The sequence below is a fragment of the Diplotaxodon limnothrissa genome, linkage group LG22, assembly GCF_057381915.1.
Source record: "Diplotaxodon limnothrissa isolate DT_005_m linkage group LG22, D_limnothrissa_male_GT1.1, whole genome shotgun sequence".
NCBI classification, from domain to species: Eukaryota; Metazoa; Chordata; class Actinopteri; order Cichliformes; family Cichlidae; genus Diplotaxodon; species Diplotaxodon limnothrissa.
This window is the reverse complement of record NC_140616.1, coordinates 20,476,467-20,501,248: the sequence shown is the minus strand read 5'-3', so window position 1 is coordinate 20,501,248 and position 24,782 is coordinate 20,476,467. Positions and strand designations below refer to the sequence as shown.

The 24,782-nt window shown below is 40.6% G+C and overlaps 1 protein-coding gene across 1 annotated transcript; it reads right to left on the bottom strand.

Moving 5' to 3' along the window:
- Positions 1-1,481: 1,481 nt before the first annotated feature.
- sp8a (sp8 transcription factor a) lies at positions 1,482-3,348 on the bottom strand. The gene is made up of 2 exons (XM_085346390.1): positions 3,191-3,348; positions 1,482-2,681 (listed from the first exon to the last, which is right to left on the bottom strand). Exons 1-2 carry the CDS (start codon positions 3,209-3,211, stop codon positions 1,482-1,484), a joined length of 1,221 nt encoding a protein of 406 aa, XP_085202516.1. The 5' UTR covers positions 3,212-3,348.
- Between the last annotated feature and the right edge of the window lie 21,434 nt (positions 3,349-24,782).

The following is a 24,782-nucleotide window of genomic DNA, read 5'->3' as shown; positions in this document are numbered from 1 at the left end:
TGCTTGCCCACTCCTGTTCCTCTTTTTTTTTTAACATGTTGTTTACAGCATTAGCTGCTCTGTTTTACTGTAACCTCGGAACACTAATGAATATTTATTATGATTCTATTATATTTTTTATGTTTATTTGATTTGTTATGCTATATTTGAGTAGCGGTAAATAGGTAGTGAATACTGTGAGCTGTCTCTGTTTCTAAAACTGAAATGAATTCAGCAATAAGGTATTAATCATCTCATCTTACCGGGCATTATGTTCGGAGTGACAACAGCACTTTCTCTGTAGTTTTGCTGTCGATTAATGTGTAGCATGACTGTTTTCATTCCAATAAAAATGTGCAAGAGTTTTTAAACTGTTTCTTGAACTGTGTTTTATTAATTTATAGTTATTCTATTTAGTTGTATTTATTTAGGCCCTGTGGCCCAAAATTTCATGTACATTTTTTTTTAATGAAAAATAGGCAAAAACTTTTTTAATATTCAACCATGACAGTCCCTGAAGACCAACACCAGAATTGAAGCATGTATACAACTCACTACACGTTTTTAATATCTGTTTGTTTAAATATATTTGTGTAGATGTGCCAAAGATTTTTACATTTTAATTTATTTTATTGGTGCAACAAAAGATTGCTGCATAACCAGGACCTGCATTCAATATTACAGTCCAAGCCCATGTGATCCAAGCAGCTGCTGACTGCATAAACTGAACACTAGGTGGAGATCTCCACCTACACAACTGTGTTTAAAGCTCACTGTGAGTATTCACTCCAAGTCTCCTACTCTTTACAGCATTTTTTAATAGCAACGTCTTTTCATCATTGAAACAAAAAACTTAAAGCAGATTTTTCCCCCCCATAAAGCAGCAGCTGACGTCACTGACTACAGAACTCTTTGTATCTAAAGGTGCAGATGTGCAGATGTGCCTACTTAAATAGAATAAAATTGTTAAATTAAAAAAAATAGAATTGTTATGTATGTATTTTTTTATGGTTTTATATATAATCACTGCAAACTGAAAACTAAGACTTTGTTTCTGAGGCAAATTGTAATATACAACAAAACTTAGATTATTGCATGTGAATAGTTGTTTTGTTTGTTTTTAATTGAAAATTGCCCCATTTATTAATCCCAGTGCAACACAGACTTTCAAACACGAGTAAATTATAGAAATGTAGTCACTCAAACTTTTTTATAATTTATATATTTAATTACTATAATAATGAAGTAAAAGGGGATTATGAAAGGCTCGTTTTTCTTCCTTTTTTATATTAAAAAAGAGAATAAATTAGGCAATAGAGAAATTAAAAAAGAAAACAAAAACTAAACGACAGATGAGTAAAAGATTTTTCATAGAAAGGTACAAATAACAGATGAGGTATAAGCAGAGTGATCCATAAAGTGCTGTTTCAGTTCTTTAGAGTCCACGGCACGCTGTAAAGCAAACAACCCACGTGTGGATTCATCGGGTTCAGCTCTGTGGATTATTGCACCGCTCTCTGTCCCTCGGTGCTGTGCAGTCTCAGTCCAGGGCTCGGGCTGCCGCTATTGTCCGTGTCGCTGGTGCCCTTCGTGAGCCCCGGCTCCCCGCCGTCCTCCGGGCTGTGTGTCCTTGCGTGCTTGCTGAGATGGTCAGAGCGCATGAATCGTTTGTGGCAGAGGGGGCACTCGAATCGCTTCTCCCCGGTGTGTGTGCGCAGGTGCCGCTGGAGCTCGTCAGAGCGCGTAAAGCGTTTCCCGCAGAAAAGCCAGTTGCAGACAAACGGCCTCTCCCCGGTGTGCCAGCGCAGGTGGGCCTTCAGGTGCGAAGTTTTGCCGTAAACTTTACCACAACCTGGGATGTGGCAGCTGTGCAAGCCTCTCCGCCGGGGACTCGTGCGCCCTTGGCCGAGGCTCTCCGCCTCTTGGCAGTTTGGACAGTCACAAGTGGTTCTACCGGAGTAGCGCCGTGAGGAGGAGCGGGAGGATGGGGGCAAAGAAACGACTGGGGAACCTGTGAGAGGAGGTGCCGCCGTGACCGGAGGCTCTGTGTAGGCTGCGGGAACAGGTGGTCTGAAGCCGTCGAAGAGATGTTGCGCCGCGGGGAGCAGGTGCTGAGAGGCACCAGGGCTGAAGTTAGAGCTGTAGTCACTGGTGTAGCTGCTCAAAGGAGAGGGTAACCCGACTGTGTTCTGTGCGTCCACCCAGCTGCTGCCCATATCCCACCAGGCAGGAGGCCCGTTACCAGTATCCCCCACGGGTTTGAACCATGGATCATAGGGATGTGCATGCATCCTTGGATATATCCCGGCTATGCTTTCTACCGAGGAGGGAAATTTGGTCAGAAGCACGGGCCGCTGTGCGTGTGCGGAATTGGGAACGCAGTTGTCCGGTGGCACAGCGGGCTGGTACATCGAAAAATCATTCCCTAAAGAAGAAGTAGCAGCCGTCACAGTGAAAGCGCTAGAGGCGTCATTCAGTCCGGTCCTGCTACTCCTGGAGGTCCCAGAAGAAACCCCAAACGATGTGAGGCAGGTACCCAAGTTGCTGGTGACTTGCGAGCTCCTTCTCCACGGATGGAACCCTTTGACGGGTCCGGGGGCTCCCTCGGAAACAGTAGGGGAGCACGAGGGGCTGGGCTCCCCAATCCTGCTGCAGGTTTCGGCCAGCATGGCCAGCGGGGTGCTGCCCAACCGTGGCTCCTCCTGCGGGAACACAAAGCACGCACTTAGAGCCAGCACGCCACTGAAACCATGTGCGCAAAACACGCGTAAAATGAAGCATGTAAATCAAATGAGTTGGACACAGTCTGCAAAACACAAATGAAGCTTACATTGTTGTTGTTTTTTAACTTAACCAGCAAAATCACAGCAGGTGGGATAACTTAGTAACTTATAAAACTTTAACTATGGTGGGCAAATAATCTTTAAAAAATCGCTTAACTTTTCCATTAGACGTAGCAACTCGCCATCAATAGCGCAAGCTGTGAAAGCTAAAAATGTAGATGGGAAAAGAACTAAAGCTCGGTTAATTTAAATAACGATACTTTTATTATAAACAGCGGCATTTAAACGAGATAAAGGGAATAAAATAAATATTAACCGAATAAGCAAATGGACAGACCCTTTTAAGAATTTGCTTTTGCCAAAAAATTAAAATTAAAATAAAAAAATATTCAGAGAAAAACAAAAGTTGCGTCGAAATGCAAACTCACCCCAAGCAGTGTGGCAGCCATGGACTCCGTGCAGTGATATCTTCTGCTGTCAGTGTCTGTGTGTGCTCTCGGTAGCTTGCGTGATCGGTCTGTTTTCCTCTCTGACTGCTTTGGTAGTAGTTGTATCTTCCCCGTGGCTTTGAAGTGGCGCTAAGCATCCGCTGGCCAATCAGACATCAGCTGTCATCTTCTCCAAACATTCGTGCTCGGGGTCGTCATAAGTTTCAAACGTTGTAAGCAAGTATAGTTTCAAAGTAGGAGTGAGAGAATAGTTTAAAGTTTAAGGCATGAAATTCAAAAGGAGACACTGAAGCAACAGATGAGTGCGCAGAAACGTTCTTCCTTCTCACCACTTGGTCAAAATACACGTCATAACGCCACAAAAAGTGGCAGTGAATAGTTCCGTGACTGATTTAAGGCATTTCCTCATTAGGTTAATAAAAATGTAGCAGCAGTAATGCCATTTAGTTTCACGTGTATTTATATTTGATGCTCCATGTATTTCGTTACTGGACTTCGAACAGCGCAAGGCTCCATGATAAGGCAAAGTAGGCAAATTGCAGCTAAAATCCCCCAAACCTATTCACTGCCAGTTGAATTTAAAGCTGTGTTAAGGTGAAGTTACCCCTTAATTTAGCAATAAAAAGGCAACATTTAATAAACTAAAAAGCAACTATGATGGCATAAGGGGATTTTGTGCCATCGGCCAAGAAAGATAATGCGTGCTAGTAAACACAATAAAATACACAAGGGAAGCTTTCTGTGCATGTAAAACAGCAAAGCGCAGTTTTGTTTTACTTATGTTGTGAGTTCACTCAGAGGGAAAGGCTGATGAATGGGAGGCTGGTCAGGTCCGTCCCATCCTGTCCCTGGGGTGTATCCAGTCAGCCCTGGGGGAGGGAAAGGAGGATACCATCACTGCCTCTACAATTTCATCTTATTCAACACAAAACAAATTACTTTTTAAAATAAAGCACCTCTTTCTGTTCTTTTCCCTAATTTTATAACTCATTTAGACACTTGGCTAAGCTCAGACTAACAGTGGGAGGAAGTAACTTTTATTATTTGAATAGATAGTCCTACACTTAAATCAGGCATGTTTAACCTTTGTGATGACACAAGCACCCTAGAAATAACCTAATGTAAGAGCAAAGGCACTTATATTTCATTTGAATTTCAAATGTAATAAAACAGCAGGATTCAAGCTACTTTCTTCATTTGCTTGATATACTGCTTTCCTGCCCTTACCTCATCGCTTTGACTATCCTAAATGAAGTCAGCTCCACACTCACAGAAAAGTTAATCACATCTCACAGTTTAAATCAAGTGGCTGCTAGTGTGCATAATTATTTTTGGTGTTGCAATGCAAAGTCCGATATATCATTTTAGCTTAGATTTCATGTACACTTCAAAATGTTAAGGCAGATGTTTGTTGTTTGTTTCTTGAAGGAAATTATTCAGCATATCCTTGATGGTTTAAACACACCAAGATACTAATATCTCAAACATATGATGTACAATGGATTGACTTACTTGACCAGTGGCTAGATTAGTAGTTTATAGGCCTAACAACTATTCTCCAGGAAAATAACAAATACATTGTTGGTCTGCTGTACTTGCACCTTTTTGTAAAATGTAGAGAAGCTAGACAAGCAGCTGCAAAGCCTTTTTCATTTTAAGTAAGTAAGGATGGCATGGTGCATCAGCTTAGATTAGAGGGGTACTTTACCCCAAAACCAAATTAAAATGTAATTTAATTTAAATTTAATTTAAAATTAAATTAAATAATGATACTGCCTACAGTCAATTTAGTTCTTCTGTAAATTGAACCAGGTGGCTTTTGTATGGAAGAATTTTTATGCCACCAAAAAAGAGAAAAAAAGTGAAGAAATTGAATTTCAAAATTTCAATTTAATATCTTAAAATTTTGACTTGTCCAGCAGAAACTAAAAATTTCAAGTAATTTAACAATTTCATATCCCAAATTAAATTTTTGACATAATAACCCAGAATGTTGTTTTGTTTTGTTTTTTGTTTTTTCTTTCTTGCATACATTTTCTTTGTTGTATTTAAAATAAATTTGAGTGAGGTCAATGTTTTTAGATCTTATCTCCCTGGAAGAGCTGCATAAACACTGGAGATAATTCACAGAGACCAAAGATAGTGAATGATTTCGTGAAGCAACCATGAACGAAATAACTGCTGACGATGTGAAGTGGGCGGGACCTGTAATAAACTTTTGGGCAGGCGACTGAAGTGACTACCAATGAGACTGAAGAATGCCGTTGACTGACATAAAACCACCTATAGGGTTACCTATGAAACTTTAACCTGCCAGTCCAAATGACCAGCTGTCAGTTTCAGAGAGAAATATGTAACAAACAAAAAGCATTCAGTATGTACGGTTTAAGGGGCGTGGCTATGTTGACTGACAGGTGTCCCAGTACAGGCAGCTGGCTCAGTGTGCACTAGGCCGACCAACCGTTGTTTGTGCTGCTGCTGTCTTTTTGAGCTTTATATCTGTCATCTCAAAAATATATATATGCTTTAGTTTTGAGTGAAACTGTAGCTCTTTATTAGCACTAATTAGCCGATATGTGTGTTTGTGAGCTGCACCCATACAGTTTGAGAATGTAACGTGCTAAACAAGCTAGCTAGCATTAGTTGTTAAAGGGGAATTCCACACTTTCATTCATCTAATGCAATTTCTCAATCCAGGAAACCAAAAACAAAACAGTGACTGCCATGTTGAAGCTTCAAAATGCAAAATCTAAAAGCAGTGGGTGCCACCGTGATGTCTTTGGTTCTCTTTCATACCGTCTACACTTTACACTGAGTTGTTTCTACAATTTCTTAGTTCAGTTTGTTTTGCAGCTATTGCTAAATCCACTGTGCTGTGGTGGACAATGTCACAGCTTTCAACTTAAAATTGGCTTCATAAACTTGATATGCTGGATTAGCTTCAAATGAATATTTGCTTACTCTACTTTGAAATGAAACCCAGAAAATAATTTAGAAGTTGGGCTTCATAGCTGTAAAATTTTGGATTTGGGTATTTTAGTTATTACAGCGAAATCACAAAAACACACACCTCTCAGCAGACTGGATGAAATGAGAGGCTCTGCTTTCCCCCACAGCCTCGGGCAAGGCCGTATGCACAGGTGGAGTTTACAGTGGGCCATCTTCCCCTAAACCTAATCGCCATCTTCACAAGCCACCCAAACAGCTGTCCCTCTTTTCGAAGCATTCTTTTCCCACACTGAGAGTGTGTGCGTGTTTTTGTATGTGTGTGCTTTAAAGGCCCCCAGTGAAACCCTGTCTGAGCCTCAACCTGCTCCTTTAGCCACGATAATGACCGCATTATCACGCGCCATCGAACGTCAACAAAAAAAGATTGTCGTGTGCTTTCCAATCACTTTGTGGGCACTGAGACAGAAAGAGCTGGGAGAAAAGAGTGAAATGAAGATCTGGCACTTCTCCGGGAGAGGGGTGGGTGAAGTATTTTATTTCTCCTTGCTTTTTCTTCCCCATCTCCTCCTTTTGTAGGTTGGAGCATAGTCAGGAGTGATCCAGAGGGCAGGCCAGCCATCTTGGTCAGCTGCCCTGCTGAGACAATTAGCGGGAGAATCACAGAGTCAAACGACAAAGCTGCTAAACATGACAAAAAAATATTTATTGTAACCAGGGGGTAGCCACTCAATTTTAGTTAAAAAAAAAAGAAAAAAAAGAAAAAAGAAGGATAGGTTCCAGACCTTGCGACAATCAATGTGAAGACGCACGTTAAGACGTTAAAATAAAATAAACTTTCTTTTCTAAAGTGCAGGAAAAGTCATCCAGGTGAGCTGTGCGCCAGGATGTGCCTGAAGCAGCTCCTCCTTGGCTTCCTGTAATTACTCCACTGAGAGGGCACGTCCGCAGCCTGTCTGTCAGCACGGAGCTGATGGACGACTGTAGCAGCAGAGTCAGGGAAATTAGTTTGAGTTGTTGTGATGACATCATAAGATTCACCCCTCTTTTTTTTTTTTTTAAGAAAAAACCATCCCATAAAGAATCAGTACATAGTGAAATCTCTTCGACTCATTTACCCTTTGTATGCTTTTAATCTCTCACATAGCGTATAGCAGCTTATTGAAATTCTAACGCTTATAAATGATACAATAGCAAGAAAAGATAAATATAAGGTCATCAGAGGAGGACATCTTAAAAAGTCCAGTGCTTTAGAGTAATGGAAAGCAAGCGTAGAGAGGACTGATTTCCATTGGTTTCATAGATTATCCCTTTGGTTAGTGGATACAGTGACAATAAGCTGCCCTGAAATCTGTAGAAGTTTACCCTCATTTTTCTGTCGCTCTCACGCACATACAGGGGTCAGAGAGGGCATCTCTCATCAGCCCGTGCAGCAGATTGAGGGAATCCAGGCCAATGTAATTACACTGTTGAACGGCTTCATTCGCATTCATGTATACAGCGCATACACCAGCAGACAAACCCATTCATGAAATTAGAAAAAAAAAAAGAGGAGGAGGGAGGATTTGTCAGTGAGGAGAGAAAGGTTGGGAGGATGAGTGTGTAGACACCTCTGCCGAGTTTGTTTGGCTCAAGTTTTGGGATGAAGGTGAATTGAAATTGCACTTTATGAGCACTCTCTTTCCTCTCTTTATTCCGCACACACACAGACACACACACACACGCTGAGGGTTAGTGTTGATGGATGCTCGGGGTTTGTTAAGTCGTACATCACAGAGGTCATTTAACCTGCCAACACATCTGCTGTCTCTGCCCTCAGAAAGACAGGAAGAGGTGGAGTGAGAAGAAAGATTTATAAAGGTGGGGAGGAGAATTATGCAGGGTGTGAGAGAATGAGACTGTGATTAGTAACTGGAGTGGATGAAAAGCTCTCATTCAGTCTCACTCGGAGTTTCACTCATACACACACACACACACACACACACACAAACGCACACACATGCATGTTGTGCTGAAAGTGGTATCTTTTCAACAAGCGTCTTCACTAAAGCTGCTTGCGTTATGAGTTTCTCTGCTCCTCCATCAACTTTCGTCACGTTTCTGTTAACTACTCCCAGTAAAGCTGCTGATTTATGCCGAGGAGCTGTTCTGCGCACCGAGATATTAATGAGATGCTTCTGGAGGAGGAGTCTTCATTGATTTTTCTCAGAAGTCGTTGATGTTTGTGATGAAAGGGAGTGTGTACGCTGATTGCAGGTCACTGCTTGTATACACTCTTGCTGCGCTCTGTTAACGTAGCTTAAACCTCATGGAGAGACCTCCGCCTTGTCTTCACATCATCTCAGTGTACATAACCCAAGTGTCACCTCAGGTTTGCAACTTTTAATATTAAAGTATTAAAAAAAAACCAACTACTGGTCTACCAATTAACTGTGCTAGGAATTGACTATAAATAAATAGATTTTTATAAATATTTTGAATGGTGATGCAGCGATTTCTAGAAAGTAAATAGTAAGTAGAAGTAATTGTTTCATATTTTACTTTCTTTGTTTTTTCTCAGGCCATCTTTTACCACTGCTGCTAATTAAATGACAGTTTTTAAAGGTTTGGAAAGGCTAACTTTACGGTACTGCAATTGTGTCTACAGCAAGCCCACAGATTAGTGCTGTCAACCACTCCTTTAAGATCCCAGCTGCATGTTGCTCGACATCTGTCGGTCAAATGCTGATTGGTTGACAGTGACCGGAACCGGGTAGGGAGCGATAGTGGAGCTCACAAGGAATGGGAAAAGCATGAAAACATAAAACAGTGAGTGCAGTGGACACTTTTCATTGTTTGTAACACTAGGTTTCACTTCAGCTCTTTTGTATGGCTGGCTGATGGACCAACTACAGCACCATCAAGCCCACAAAGTGGTGGTACCACATGTTTTTGACACTGTCGCCATCTGACAAACAGCTGTACCATAATTTCCCCTTTAGTTCTTAAGATAGTAAAGATCTGACTTAAAATAAATAGTTTTATTGTCATGGCTCAAGTTATCATCTACACTGAGCTTCACTTTATTTTATGGACAGATTTTGTTGTCTCGTGTGACTATCAGCGGATTCTCAACAATAACATGGAACTGTGGGCCACAGTGAAGGGTCAACCTCTGGGGCTAAGAAAATGGATCCAACTGCAGTTTGTCAAATGACTGCTTTAACTGGCTCTAAACGTGATTCAGTCTCCATAGACTCTTACAGTGGGGCAAAAAAGTATTTAGTCAGCCACCGATTGTGCAAGTTCCCCCACTTAAAATGATGACAGAGGTCAGTAATTTGCACCAGAGGTACACTTCAACTGTGAGAGACAGAATGTGAAAAAAAAATCCATGAATCCACATGGTAGGATTTGTAAAGAATTTATTCGTAAATCAGGGTGGAAAATAAGTATTTGGTCAATAACAAAAATACAACTCAATACTTTGTAACATAACCTTTGTTGGCAATAACAGAGGTCAAACGTTTACTATAGGTCTTTACCAGGTTTGCACACACAGTAGCTGGTATTTTGGCCCATTCCTCCATGCAGATCTTCTCGAGAGCAGTGATGTTTTGGGGCTGTCGCCGAGCAACACGGACTTTCAACTCCCACCACAGATTTTCTATGGGGTTGAGGTCTGGGGCCTGTTCTTCGTACCGCGCTAAGTGAGTTAGCTGGATGAGATTGTTGACGATTTCGCGTGATCCTGGATCGTTCGGTTCCCCAAAGCCCATCCGGGACTTGCTGTCATAGCAACAGAGCCGTAAGCGTAAACCTGCTGGGGAGCAGGTTTACTTTATGTAAACAGGATTAGATCGCGGCCACGCAGGTATGTCCGCGTCATTCATACGAAAGCAACAGCGATATTCCACCACTGTTTCACCATAAATAAATAACATCAATGTAACTAAAGATAATGCAGCACTTGATCCTTTTATTGATTTCACACAGATACATACAGGTCATTCCCTAAAAAAGGGAAATGTACTATTAACATTCTATTACATGTATGTGATTATTACAGATGTAATTCATATTTCAGAGTAGTAATTGTAAATTACTTCGTGTAATCAAGATGAGAGACCACGGCTATAAAAGCGAAGGTGGATTTGGGAAGTCTGTCGCAGTCATATCCTGTCCGTTTACGCGAGCAACCCATTGCGGAAGGTGCAAGATTGATAAGGAGAGTCCTCAGAATTCAGCGTATATTGCGGGACAGACAGGATCCTTTAGCTCAGCGCGACAGTGTGCTCATAGAGAGATATCGATTTTCCCGTGAGGGTATTATTCACTTAACCAACTTGTTGACGAGGGGGTGCAGGACCACCACCTGTCTTTTTTTTTGCTCTGCCCTTTTCTTGGTTGCTGTTATGAACAAACAAACAGAGTATTCCAGGGTCTCTTTCCAAGAGACGACAAGCAATATAAGTGATAAATATTACCATTCTGTAGAATATTCTTATATTTCACTTTTACTTGTTCCCATGTTCTAGTGGGTCCTGTTGTGGCTCTAATGTGAAAGGGGATATAATATAACATATTATAATATAATATAATGTAATATAATATTGGATAATATGGTGTGATATGATAAATCTACCCTACCGCCTACTGGTGTTGGCCAGAGGGGCCGATGGCGCAATATGGCAGCCTGGCTTCTGTCAGTCTGCCCCAGGGCAGCTGTGGCTACAACCGTAGCTGCCTCCACCAGTGTGTGAATGTGAGAGTGAATGAATAGTGGCATTGTAAAGCGCTTTGGGTGCCTTGAAAAGCGCTATATAAATCCAATCCATTATTATTGTTATTATTGAATTACTTACGAGTTTGATTTGTCAGCAACTTTCTGCCAGCCCTCTCTCCTTGCTTTTGCAGCCTTTGCAGTGTTCCCTTGCGTTTTAATTAAACTCTGAAACTCCTGAAATCCCTCACTCAAGAGTTCTTGCTCTGCTGCCGAAAAATACCGAGCGCGCTCCTTCGACATTTTCGCCGACCAATCAAAGGGTTGCCGATCAATGTTTCTACTATCGATGCGTAGCCCCTGTTGGGCCACCCAGTGATCTCACATTACTTCATCCAGCTATACTAATCGTCAACAACAGGTGTGTTCGGGGAACCGGAATAGCGAGCTCAGAGTTAGCGCGATGATTTGGTCTTGGATGTTTCATTTGATCTTGGATGTAGTAAGCGACGTACGAAGCACAGGGCCCTGGAGACTGGCTAGGCCACTCCAGGACTTTCAAATGCTTCTTACGGAGCCACTCCTTTGTTGCCCGGGCGGTGTGTTTTGGATCATTGTCATGTTGGAAGACCCAGCCTCGTTTCATCTTCAAAGTTCTCACTGATGGAAGGAGGTTTTGGCTCAAAATCTCACGATACATGGCCCCATTCATTCTGTCCTTAACACGGATCAGTCGTCCTGTCCCCTTGGCAGAAAAACAGCCCCATAGCATGATGTTTCCACCCCCATGCTTCACAGTAGGTATGGTGTTCTTGGGATGCAACTCAGTATTCTTCTTCCTCCAAACACGACGAGTTGAGTTTATACCAAAAAGTTCTACTTTGGTTTCATCTGACCACATGACATTCTCCCAATCCTCTGCTGTATCATCCATGTGCTCTCTGGCAAACTTCAGACGGGCCTGGACATGCACTGGCTTCAGCAGCGGGACACGTCTGGCACTGCGGGATTTGATTCCCTGCCGTTGTAGTGTGTTACTGATGGTGACCTTTGTTACTTTGGTCCCAGCTCTCTGCAGGTCATTCACCAGGTCCCCCCGTGTGGTTCTGGGATCTTTGCTCACCGTTCTCATGATCATTTTGACCCCACGGGATGAGATCTTGCGTGGAGCCCCAGATCGAGGGAGATTATCAGTGGTCTTGTATGTCTTCCATTTTCTGATGATTGCTCCCACAGTTGATTTTTTCACACCAAGCTGCTTGCCTATTGTAGATTCACTCTTCCCAGTCTGGTGCAGGTCTACAATACTTTTCCTGGTGTCCTTCGAAAGCTCTTTGGTCTTGGCCATGGCGGAGTTTGGAGTCTGACTGTTTGAGGCTGTGGACAGGTGTCTTTTATACAGATGATGAGTTCAAACAGGTGCCATTCATACAGGTAACGAGTGGGGGACAGAAAAGCTTCTTACAGAGGACGTTACAGGTCTGTGAGAGCCAGAGATTTTCCTTGTTTGAGGTGACCAAATACTTATTTTCCACCCTAATTTACGAATAAATTCTTTACAAATCCTACCATGGGAATTCATGGATTTTTTTTTCACATTCTGTCTCTCACAGTTGAAGTGTACCTCTGGTGCAAATTACTGACCTCTGTCATCATTTTAAGTGGGGGAACTTGCACAATCGGTGGCTGACTAAATACTTTTTTGCCCCACTGTATGTTTAAATGCCCAAAATCTATAGCAGAAATAAATATGTTTACAGTTTGATATAAAAACACTGATTGTTTCTACAGATAATTTCCCCTTCATAGCAAATACAAGAGGGTTTAATAGGGTTTGCATAACTTATTTAAATCCTACAATGGCTTAAAGTTATGCAGAGTTAAGTTTTTGTTCAGTGTGTGGTGTACATGAAATCACATTTTGACAGGGAAATAACTACAAAAACGATGCACATTGCTAACCAGTGCTAGCATTAGCAGATAACTCTATATCTTCTATAGCCTCTCCCTCCTCATCTGTATGAGACAGCTAAGATGCAGTACAAGTGCTGTATTGTACTATAAGACCATCAAAGCAGTCACCTGCTGAGTTTGTTTGGTAAGTAAATTTTTCATTTAGTAAAAAGCACAAAAAACCAACAGGACAAAGCAAAGATGAAAAACAGCCAAAATTGCCACAGTGATTCTACCTTAGAACCATAAACAGATAAAAACAGAGGCTGCAGGCTGACTGCTCATAAGTTTGTTACCTGTTGAAGTTCAGGGTCTGGCTGCTGGGCTGGGGTCAGCATTCACTCAGCTTAAAGAGTTCTTGGCTAGCTTTGTGTTAGCAACAGAGGAGGAAGGAGGATTTGTCTGTCAAAACATTGGCAGATTGAGTTTTACCAACTTCATATTGACATTGTCTTATTGGGAAAAAGTTATTTTACGACTACTACTGCTGGAACGAAGTCAACTTTAATTAGATGTGACACCCAGCTCCGAAATCTGACTTCAGAACTAACAGGAAGCATATCTCCCAAACACTACCCTGAAGTGTTTGATATCATGGCTAAGCTTCAAACACGTGTATCACCATTCTGCAAATGGTGTTGAAGTTTTTTTTTTATCAGCATGTAGTGATAAGGTAGCAAAAACCTAAAACAATCAGCAAACAAGATTTTGTCTTTATTGACTCAGGTTTGCTGTTACTATCTGTTTCCTGTGGCATTCAACAATCAGAAAACCAACATTTTTGCTTACACGTGAACTAATAATGCTGGGTTTCAAAGTGGAAGGAAGACAAACAGAAGAGCAGAAGAACTAGAAGAAGAGGATGAAGATATAAAAACAAAAAAGCCCATGATGCCACACATGTCACATGTCTGAGTTAAGATGCCGCAGTGTTTGTCCTGAAGCCAGCCTTGTTCTCCAAACTCAACCACTGAGGAGCACTCGGACAAACTCGTTCTCCTTGATTAAATCCCGCTCTGACCGTGATCTTGGTTCTCTTCACCAATAACTCTGTTCATTCCTCTTCTTGCTCTTCACCACCGCACAGACACTCCTCAGACAAGAAGATTAATTTACTCATGTTCATTTTTCAGGTTTTTGTGTCTTCTCTGTGTTTAATGTATGTGCGTCCATTGATTGATGAGCTGAAGCCCAGGAGCATAATCATACACTTCCAGACGTCATTTTTCACTTTCAGTCTTGATGGATGGACTTGATGCGTCTGATCGCTGCTACCTCAGCGTGGGGGGTCTAGGTCATCTTGTGTGTGTGTGTCCTGTTGGCTAGCAGTCCATCTGTCTGTCTGATGGAAGTGGTGATTGAGTAGACACCCACATCAGCATTAGAAGGCTTGTTTGTGAGGTTTTTTCCTCCCATCCTCACCTGGACGACTACCGCTCGCAGCAGCTAACTTTCGGAGAATTTAAGTTTGCATGTTTGCTAAAGCGAAGACCATCAGCCAGGTTTATTGTGATTTATAATTTTTTTAGCTTTTGAACATGATATATATATTTTGTTATTGTGTCTTCTTGTATAATCAGTGCAGATCTGAGCTCTATAAATCTGGAAACCTTAATTAAATACATTTACGAGTTTACGGCACCTATCTTAGTCTTCTTCTTAGTCTTAATCAATGACTCAATGAGCTTAATACAAGGCATCCTAAATTATTTTTGATCAAGTGTCATCAAAAAAGCAAAAGGAAGTCTCATGGAAAACTCTAGGATATGGACATCTGCTGCTACTGATGCTTATAAGCACTCTGACTCCTCTAAGCATTCATATGTTTCTCTAGCACTTCTTCATGTGAAGTGATATTTTGGACATTTAAAAGTTTGACTCTTTTAAGTTTTCAGTTTAATTAAGATTTCAGTGCTTAGATAGAATTATATCCCTAATTACACAGTTCTTAAACTTTTTTCAGTTATGTGCTCACTTTAAATGTACCTGGTGTTACAGATCACTGTTACTGTTGTTGTTTTCTTCTGCTTCTGAGTTTACAGGTGTCACCCAATGATGCTAAACGCAGGACACCTGCAAGGTATATGGGGTATGGCCGTATAAGTGTCCGCTTCCTTAGCCCTGCCCCCTCTCCTTTTCTACCTAGCCTTGTGCTTGATCGCTCTTTTGTTTAGAGTAAAAAGGCATTGTTTTTCTCCTTGCTTTTTTAATTAAAAGAAGTGGCAGGTGAACTTTATGGTTTCGGTAGTACATACAGGTATGAGTGTGAGAGTCCCCAAGAGCTGCTTGAGCTCTCTCCTTTTTTCACAGTATACACAAACATTGCAGAAATCAATACAAAAAGGTAAGCAAGCCAAGATCCATCAGAGATTAGTTTTAGATCACAGCTTGGTTTTAAGTTGCGGAGAGAAGGTTAAGCAAGGGACAACTTTAAGATGATCACTTTGGGACCCATGTGATGGATGAAAGCATTGGAAAATTACTCTATAGGGCAACTACTGAATTTTTCATCCATTATGGCAATACTACATGGTTTAGTAACCTGTCTGTTAAGCTCAGATCACAAATCCAAAATTTGATCAAAAGGGCTTGAAAGATAACTGTTATTTTTGTGTGTGTTTTGAAATTATTACTTTTATGTTAAGCACATTATGTTCACATGTTATGAAATGTGCTATATAAATAACATTGCCGAAGGTACAAACCAGATCCTTCATAAAGAGTAGAATTTTCCGTCAGAAAAGTGCAAAGCACCGAGCTGTAAGTTAAATAGGTAGAAATTTTCTTAAGAGACACTATCAGTTTAATTAATGAATGATAATAGGTGAATTGTGAATGTGTGCTGCGCTGGTCAAAGCTGCTCTGCAAAGGTGTAGCTGTGTACTGTTTCCAGGGGGCAGTGTCAAAACAACTGTCAAGAGCTACATTTGGAGGCGTAAAGGTGAGGCCTTCAAACCTAAAAACACTGTATCAGCTACCAAGCAGGGTAGTGGTAGCATCATTCTGTGGGACTGTTTTGCTTTAACAGGTACTGGTACACTGCACAAAGTAGATGTGATAACAAGGAGGAGAAATTCTTCCACTTATTCAACTTCATAACAAATTAGCGGTTTGATGGATGACGCTTGGTCTGTGCCAGGAAACTAACCAGTTTAAATGAACTGCAGCAGTTATGCCAAGAACTGTGGTCAAATAACCAGACAGAAGCTTGATGATGGCTACCCAAAGCATCTGGTTTTGATGAAAGTTGCTAAGGGAGATTTATCCAAATATTAGGAGTAATGTATTCATGCTGTGTGGATTAGAGAACATCCTAAATAAAGCCAAAGTTCTGCATACAGTTCTTGTTTTTTAAAGTCATTAAAGATATATGCTGTAAAATAATTCCACTCTGGAAAAGAACAATTGAAGAAATCAGTAAAAGCCCAAAGTGACCATGACACACATATATATGTTGAGTGTATGTAAACTGACTATAACCATAAGTCATAATGGATACAGAACTTATTTGCAGTGAAGGTCTTGTTCAAGTTAGCTTCAATAAGCACCTACATGCAGTGTCGTGGGTTTTGGACTATGTGCTGACTTTTTGGAGAACTGTGTGCAAGTGCATCTCTGTAGTCTCTGCATGGGTTAAATTCCCACAACCTCATTATGAAAAGTTATGGAAAATGACACCACACTGGGACTGCAGCAGTCCTCTGAATGGTTTCTCTTCAACTAATCCTAAAAGTCTAAATTACTTAAGTGCTTTAACTTACTTTGTAAGTCATAAGGTAGTGTATAATGTGCACACAGTGCTGTAGTAGTATTGTATTACAAGTACTATTATATTCTTTAAAGCATGAATCTGTTTTGTTTTGTTTTTTTGTTTTTTTTACCTCTGCTGCTGTGAAATGTCAATTACTTCTTGCAGATTTGCAGACCAAAGCACTTTTCAGTGCAACTTAATGCAATAGCACTCACATACGTATGCACAGAAACAGACACATACTAACAAACCCACACAATCAATGCTACGCTCATGGTTAGCTCATCCTCCTCCCCATCATTGCGCTTCAACTCGCCACAATGCCTGCCATAAAATTCCAAGGCTAGAGAGAGCAGAAGAAGGGAGGCGCTAAGAAAAGCACTAAGAGATGGCTGATGTTAAATTGACTGGAAAACAGCCGCTTGCTTTTTCATGCTAATTGCCGTGCAACAAATTGTTAATTTATTCCACACATAAATGCAGACCCCGCCCCCCAAGATTTGCCTGGAAATGTGGGCAAGCTTAAATATCATCTGTGCATCTGACAAATCTCTGCAGAGGCACAGCCTCGCGCAAACCATGCTTTACATGGTCACCAATTAGAGCTGCTGAAGTCACTGAACAAGTGAAAGAAGAGAGAATACATGTCGACACACATCCTCTACTATCTTTCACTCTCCGTCTTGCTCTTCTTCTCTCTCTCCCTCTCAAACACACTCAGACACATTCCTCCACACTTTCTCAGAGCAGGTTCAGGTGGTTTTGAGGCGATTTGACGGTTGCTGTTTTATTGATGGTTCCTGTCGAACATGAAACCTTTCTTTTCCCACCTAACCACACACATACGCACTGCCTCTGGGCTGTCATTCAGGACGCATACAGACAGCCAGAAACAAGGGGCTGGCGTCAGCTCTACCGGGCCCTCAAGTCATGTCAGGTCCTGCCTCAACTACACAAACACACAACTCATGAATACACACATTACACACTTATCTTGGATCTTTATAGTGAGCTGCACCCTCCACTTAGCACTGCTGTAAAGGTTTTCCTGAGCTCACAAGAGTGCCATCTTCAAAGAGCTCCATGCACGCACACATGAACGCACACTGAAGAGCCACGCAGACTTCTAAGTGGACTTAATCATTTCACATTTAGCTTCAAAGAGACTGTTTAAACACATACTTGCTCACTGTCTGAAAGCACAGCATGAGACCTGTCCTCTTTAATAGTCTTTCAGTGCAGCTTAATTCTGTGTCTTTGAATTCGGCTATACATTTTTCCTGTCAAGTGGCGATGCTGAAAAAACTTCCCGTTTGTGTATGCATCTCATAAACAAAGCCAAACAATTTCAGTGCTTTGAACTAAAAACAATAATAACAAGGAATTCTGAGTTTGTGCCTTAATCTGCCCATAATTTGAACTAAATTTAGGCTGTACTGCATGATTTACGGGGGCAAAGTTCATCTCAGAGTTTACTCTCAGTTCAAGGTCTTGCTCCTACCTCTCCTGTAATGATGTTATATCTTTGAGCATCTCATCTCCTCAGGAGGTCTTTGACCTGTGATCTCTCAGGGTCATATAGTTTTGGAGCCTGACCGCAGGTTGACTTTTCCCTTCTCTTTGTGCATCTTTTATGTCTCTATCACCTTTGCAAATGTGTACATATAATAGTAAACTCCTGCATATGCCACTCAGATTTGGTCTTTGAGGATGTCTTCTGAGTCACAGAAGTGTTAATTACTGTAGGTTTGGCTTTAAGTATCATGGTTGAAGTTGGGGCAAAGAGCTGAAGACAGAAAAGTAAACAGTTTGTGTAACAGTCGAGGCTGCAGTAAAACTCAAAGATATTCTCTTTTGATGATTAGAATTTCACTATAACTAATACCTTCTAGTGATTTTTGAGACAGTAAGGTCACATTTAAACCATGAATGCAAAATCATGCCATATGATGTATGTATGAAAACTATCCAAGCCAATCCAGAGCTAAGACAAAGAGAGACCCAGCTTCCCACTCTCACATTCATACAGTATGTCCAGTTTGAAATCATGAAGCAATCAAAGGAGAATGTTTTGGATTGTGGGGAGAAAACGTGTGAGGCAACTGTTCACTTTGAAGAAAAAAAGGGGGGAAAAACAAAGTTAATTATTATAACTGCAGCTTTGACTGAATTACACAATATGTCCATAAAATAACTGAAAAAAAAAACCACTGAAAAATTGCTTAAAAGATTTTAAGTAAGGCAGTCCTGCATTAGATTTGTTCTCAACAAGAGAACACCTAACACAAGCACTTAACAGCAAGATATGGACAAGAACAGGAGAGAAGGATACTAAAAGTCTGATTAGATGCTTCTCAAGTATTAGCACAATGCTCTGTTTTCTTGTGTTCCAGGTCACTGCAGAAGTATTTCTTTGGAAACACTTCACCTGTTTTTGGACACACCTCTCTCAGTCACATACAATCACACACATACACTCACACATGCACGCATACTTTAGAGTAGAGATGTTTATTTTGTTTTTTTCTTTTTCTTTTAAGCAATAAAACCTTATTATTCCAGTCAATTAAACCATATGTGAAGAATGTTCTGGGCACAGACAGAATCTGTCAAACTTGTATCCCACTGACACACATTTAGACACTCTCACACACACACACACACACATGCACACACAGTAATCCAGCCTGTCACAAGGTAATTTGTTATTAGTTTTACAGTCAAAGACTGTTGTCAGGCTTATCAGAGTCTTCTAGCAGGGTGTGACAACCAGTATCTGATGTCACAAAAATTCTTTCTGTATCCGGATTATGTCTGTCATTCATTCTTTATTTAAAAGAACCAGAGCACTCCCTCATTTCTGACAAACACTGTACTTATATTTTTACGAGCTGTTCAAATGTATATTTCAAAAGGGATTAAAAACTAACAAACAAAAAACAAAACTAGGTTGTAATTCAGTTTGATGCAGCTACTCACTTAAAATGAACACAAAAAAATCCTATTTATCAGTTTTTTATTGAAGTCTGATGTACTGGAAACAAAATGAAATACCTTTTCAGCATTTTTCAATAAAAATGCAGAACCTGAGATATCGAAAGATGATTAAAGGAATATATAAAACATATGTTTTTTGCAAAAACGGAAAACATTTTGTTTTAATTCCCATATTTAGAATCACTCAGCAGTAGTTGGTTGAGAAAAGGGTTTTTTTCTACATTATACTGTGTTACTGTGTTAAGCAGACAGTAAAGACATTATTGAATTCTTAACTCCCCCCTGCAGACACAAATAATTATGGACCTGCAGAATAGCGTATGACAATAGAGAGGAACAATTGAGATATGCACTCAACTGTCATTTTATTAGGCACACCTTGCACCAGGTTGGACCCAGTTTTTACTTTCAGAACTGCCTTAACCCTTTAACTCATAGTGGTCACTGCAGCGGACAGCTATTAAAAGGCTGTTTTCTTGTATTTGTGTCAGTGTTGATGGTATACTTGCACATAAACACAACACACAGTGCATATCATTTATTAGTTTGTCAAAACGTATGTTGTCCACCTAAGTGGACATGTAAAAAAACTCTTTGAAAAGTAGTTCAAATATGTTTTTTCATGCCTAAAGATGAATAAAAATACTTAAGAAAAAAGGTTGTAATAATTCATGTTTGAAAGGGTTAATTCTTAGCATAGATGGCATAGATCCAACAATGTTCTGGAAACATTCAGAGACTTTGGTCCACACTAACATGATGGAGATTTTTCCACTGCACATCGATGATGTGAATGTCCTGTTCCTGCACATTCCATAGGTGCCGTATTGGATTGAGATCTGGTGACTTAATCAGTGAGTTTATTGGCACATTCGTATCTGAGATCAGTTGAGCTTTGTGACATCTTGCTGACAGAATCTGTCACAAGACTAATGGACTCTGTTTATAAAGGGGTGGGCATGGTGAGCAACAACACCCAGTAGACTGTTTTTAAATGATGTTCAGTTGGTATAAAAAAGAACAAAGTGGACCAAGAAAGTCCCCCACACTATTTAAACCAGCTAATTTTGGTAAGCATGTCTTAACTGCAGCCTCAGTTTCCTGTCCTGGTCTTCTGCTGCTGTAGCCCATCTGCTTCAAGGTTCAACCTGCTGTACATTCAGAGATGCTCTTCTACTTGCCTTGGTTGTAATGAGAGGCTATTTGAATCTTTGTAGCTTTCCTATCAGCCTGAAGCAGTTTGGCCATTCAGCTCTGACATTTGACATTAACAAGGTATTCTCACCACTGCTGCTCACCGAATATTTTCTCTTTTTTTGAACATCCACTGCAAACTCTAGTGATAACTGTGCAGGTAAAAACCAGTAGATTTGAAATACTAAAATGAAACAACAACTATGACACATCTAAAGTCACATGAATCCCCTTTCTTCACTATTCTATTCTGTGGTTTGAACTTCAGCAGATCATACGCAGGAAATTCAGCCTGTGATGAAGGTTGAAGAGATGATGAGCATTGTTAGCTGCTTCTTTTTAAAGAGTGACAAACAAGGAGTGGGTGGTAAACTCAAACAGCACTGGTCTAAAAAACATCTATGAAACATCCAGTCACATAGAAAAAACTCACCTTGACAAAGGTTTTTCTCTTCGCGGGTTAGGAGCATATTCCACCCACACCCTGAACTGGCACAATACCCAATGAGACATACCGGCTGTCTTCCACTCAAGCCAGACACCAGGAAGCATCAATCATTTAGCTAACATTTAAACTAAAACAAAGCCAACTTCCAGGGAGCTCAATGCAAGTCCGGGTCAGTCTTATGTGATGCTCCATGGTGTTAGCAGTAAAACAATAAAATGTCATCACGGCCGGATACATTTCCTCAACAAACAGCAAATACAGAAATATTTAAGTCTATGGCTTCACCATCGTCATCATCCATCACAGGGTAAAACTAAAAGTATGAGTGATGATGATGAGCAATAGCAAAGCAGTGAAATCACCTGTTCCTGTTCACATTTACTGGAACATAGAGTGACTAAAGAATGACTATCTATCTATCTATCTATCTATCTATCTATCTATCTATCTATCTATCTATCAATCATGTATTTCATTATAGGAGAGTTATGCGAAGCGTATCTGTTATCACTTGTCAACAAATTCTAGGCCTACACACACACACACACACACACACACACACACACACACACACACGCAATGAGATGAGCAACAGAGGCCACTGCCAAAACATTAACTCATGCTAGAAGTCATAAATCTCTCCATCTTTACAGCCTAACCTTTAGGAAACAGAGACATCTTGACGCCAAGCCTGCATGTGACAAATGCACACTTACGCTTGCATGCGTGTGCAACAAACTCACGGATCTCACGCAAAACAACACACATCAGTACACAAGCCTGTACTGACTCATACCTGCAAACGTGCTTGTGTGCTGATGCACTATATTAACATTCCATTCCCATACGTACAAACGCACACAAACAAACACAGTGCATTAAATTCAGAGGAAGAAATTGAAATCATTCTGCACTGTCCAAAATGAAGTCGCATCAGTTACACTGTGTCCGCACACTTTATGTGTTTGGTTATGAAGTCTGCCTTTCATCAGAAAGAAAGTCAAGCTGAACTACAATAATTACATTAAAGCACACAAGAATAGGCTCTTGAGTATTTTCTATGATGCTAGGAAATGACAACAGTAGCAACAAATTTTATAGACACAAATTCAACAAGGCTATGTGCTGTTAAACTATAGCGCAATTCAACTATAGTGTAAATAAATGTTAATGTGTTATGAACCAGATGTTTCTTTGTTAAATATGAGATAAGTGTTTTTGTTGTTTTTGGTCAGCAGTGATTTTTACATTAGAACTCTTCCATAAATGCCATTTTTGCCCAGTCTCTTTCTTATTGTTGAATCATGCACTCTGAGCTTAGCTGAGGCAAGTGAGGCCTGCACTTCTTTAAATTATCTTCTGAGCTCTTTTTTAACCTCCTGGATGAGTCGTTGATATTGCACTTGGCGTCATTTTGATAGGCTGGCTTAGAAGGTTCACCACTGTTCCGTATTTTCTTCATTTATGGATAATGGCTCTCACCGTGGTTCACTGGAGTCTTAAAGTCTTAGAGATGGCTTTGTAACTGTTGTGAGACTGATAATAATGAATAATAATAATGGATCGCATTTATATAGCGCTTTTTGGGGCCCTCAAAGCGCTGTACAATTCCACTATTCATTCACTCTCACATTCACACACTGGTGGAGGCAAGCTACAGTTGTAGCCACAGCTGCCCTGGGGCAGACTGACAGAAGCGAGGTTGCCATATCACGCCATCGGCCCCTCTGGCCATCACCAGTAGGCGGTAGGTCATTGTGCCCAAGGACACAATGACCGGGACTCAAACCGGCAACCTTCCGGTTACAAGACGAACTACCAACTCTTTGAGCCACAATCGCCCCAATAGATAGATGTCAGTGACTTGGTTTCTCATCTGTTTCTTTAGCTCATGGCACAATGTGTTGCTGTTTGAGATCTTTTATCTTACGTCACTTTGTCAGACAGGTTCTACTTAATCAGGCCTGGGTGTGACCAGTGAAATTGAACTCAGCTTTCCAAAACTTTGCTTATTCACAGTCAATTCGTGATGTGAAAAAAAAGGGAGGGGGCAATTACTTTTCCACACAGAGCCAGATGGGTTTAGATATGTTTTCTCCTTAATAAATAAAATTATTATTTCATCCTGAATTTTGTGATTACTCTGGTTATCTCTGTCTAATATGAACATTTGTTTGATGATTTAAAACTAGTCTGTGTGACAAGTAAGCAAAAAACTAAGAAATCAACAAGGTGGCAAACACTTTGTTCGTGGCTCTGAATAACAACAGAAAATAAATAAAAGGACCCTTCAGAAAACCTTTGACTCTACCTGCAATGTAGCAGTTTGACTTGAGACGGATTCTTTTTAAACAACTTTTTTTCATTGTAAGAAATCTGAAAACGTCTTTCGTGATAACAGCTGCAAGGATGAGTACACAATCTGTCGTCCTGATTGGTGCATGGCGCCATCTAGTGGTTGCAGCTGTTCACAAATGGAACTATCATTTATAACCTGTTCCCATCGTGGATTCCTTTAGCTTTAATGTTTATTATTTATATGCTGATATTTTATTTATTTATTTGTTTATTTATTTATTTGTCTTTTGGTGAGCATAAAGGACTGCTAAATTTTGCAGGAAACTCAATGACTTGTCAGACAAATATGATAAATACAACTTTAACGAGGATTGAACCTGCTGTAAATTAAAGCCTTATTGTATCATAGAGTTTTACTGCAGTGGATATTAGTTTTTCTGTTCGCAGGATATTTATCTGTCCCAGAGAACAGCCTTCTTTCTACCACACCCCCTTCCATCACCACCACCTTACATACATATATAACAACACCCCTTCTTCCGAGCAGACCTCGTTGCCTAGCAACGCCCTGCCGAGTGGCCCAGGAGGCGGGAACAAGGGCCGTGGCTTCCGCAGTAATTACAGTGCATGTGCATGTATGTTTCTAGGCCAGCCCAGGTGTGTTTTCCTGTGAACATAGTTTCATTATGAAAATATGTTTAGACTGCAGCGTTCCCCCAAACACACACACACACACACACACACACACACACACACACACACACACACACACACACACACACACACAAACAGAATAAAAACCTTTGAAAAGGGGAAACGAAACCACATAAGCATAAAGTGTATGAGCATGTTACAAGAATAAAGTTCTCAAAATTTCTGTAGGTCTCTAAGTGTGAAAAGTCTCGTTCATGAGATATGTCTCAGCATTATGATACTCAAATGTGAAAGGCCATGTTAAGAATGTCTATGAGACACACAGGGACTAAATTAGGCTTTATCACATGCAAGCTACGTGCATGGACAAGGATGAAAGACTTGCTCCAGTGAAAATTGTGTTTTTAACAGCGTTAACGTGTGAAAGCCACAAGGAAACTAAGCAGCTGATATTACAGCTGAACAGTTCCTCCTGAGGACTGCAGCATGGTAGACAGTCTCAGATACGTTGGTTTATACCATCAGGGTTTCAAAGTTAGGGAAGCAGTAACCTCTTAGTGGCTGTGTGTGAGCAATGAGGAACAAAGCTGAAGGCTTATGATATCTTTTACCATTTAATATTTTAAAA

Excerpts from the sequence above, each read along its gene's own strand:
- sp8a (XM_085346390.1), bottom strand. The coding sequence starts at position 3,211 with ATGGCTGCCACACTGCTTGGG. Across the intron at positions 2,682-3,190 it reads TGGCTGCCACACTGCTTGGG|GAGGAGCCACGGTTGGGCAG; the intron begins GTGAGTTTGCAT and ends GTGTTCCCGCAG.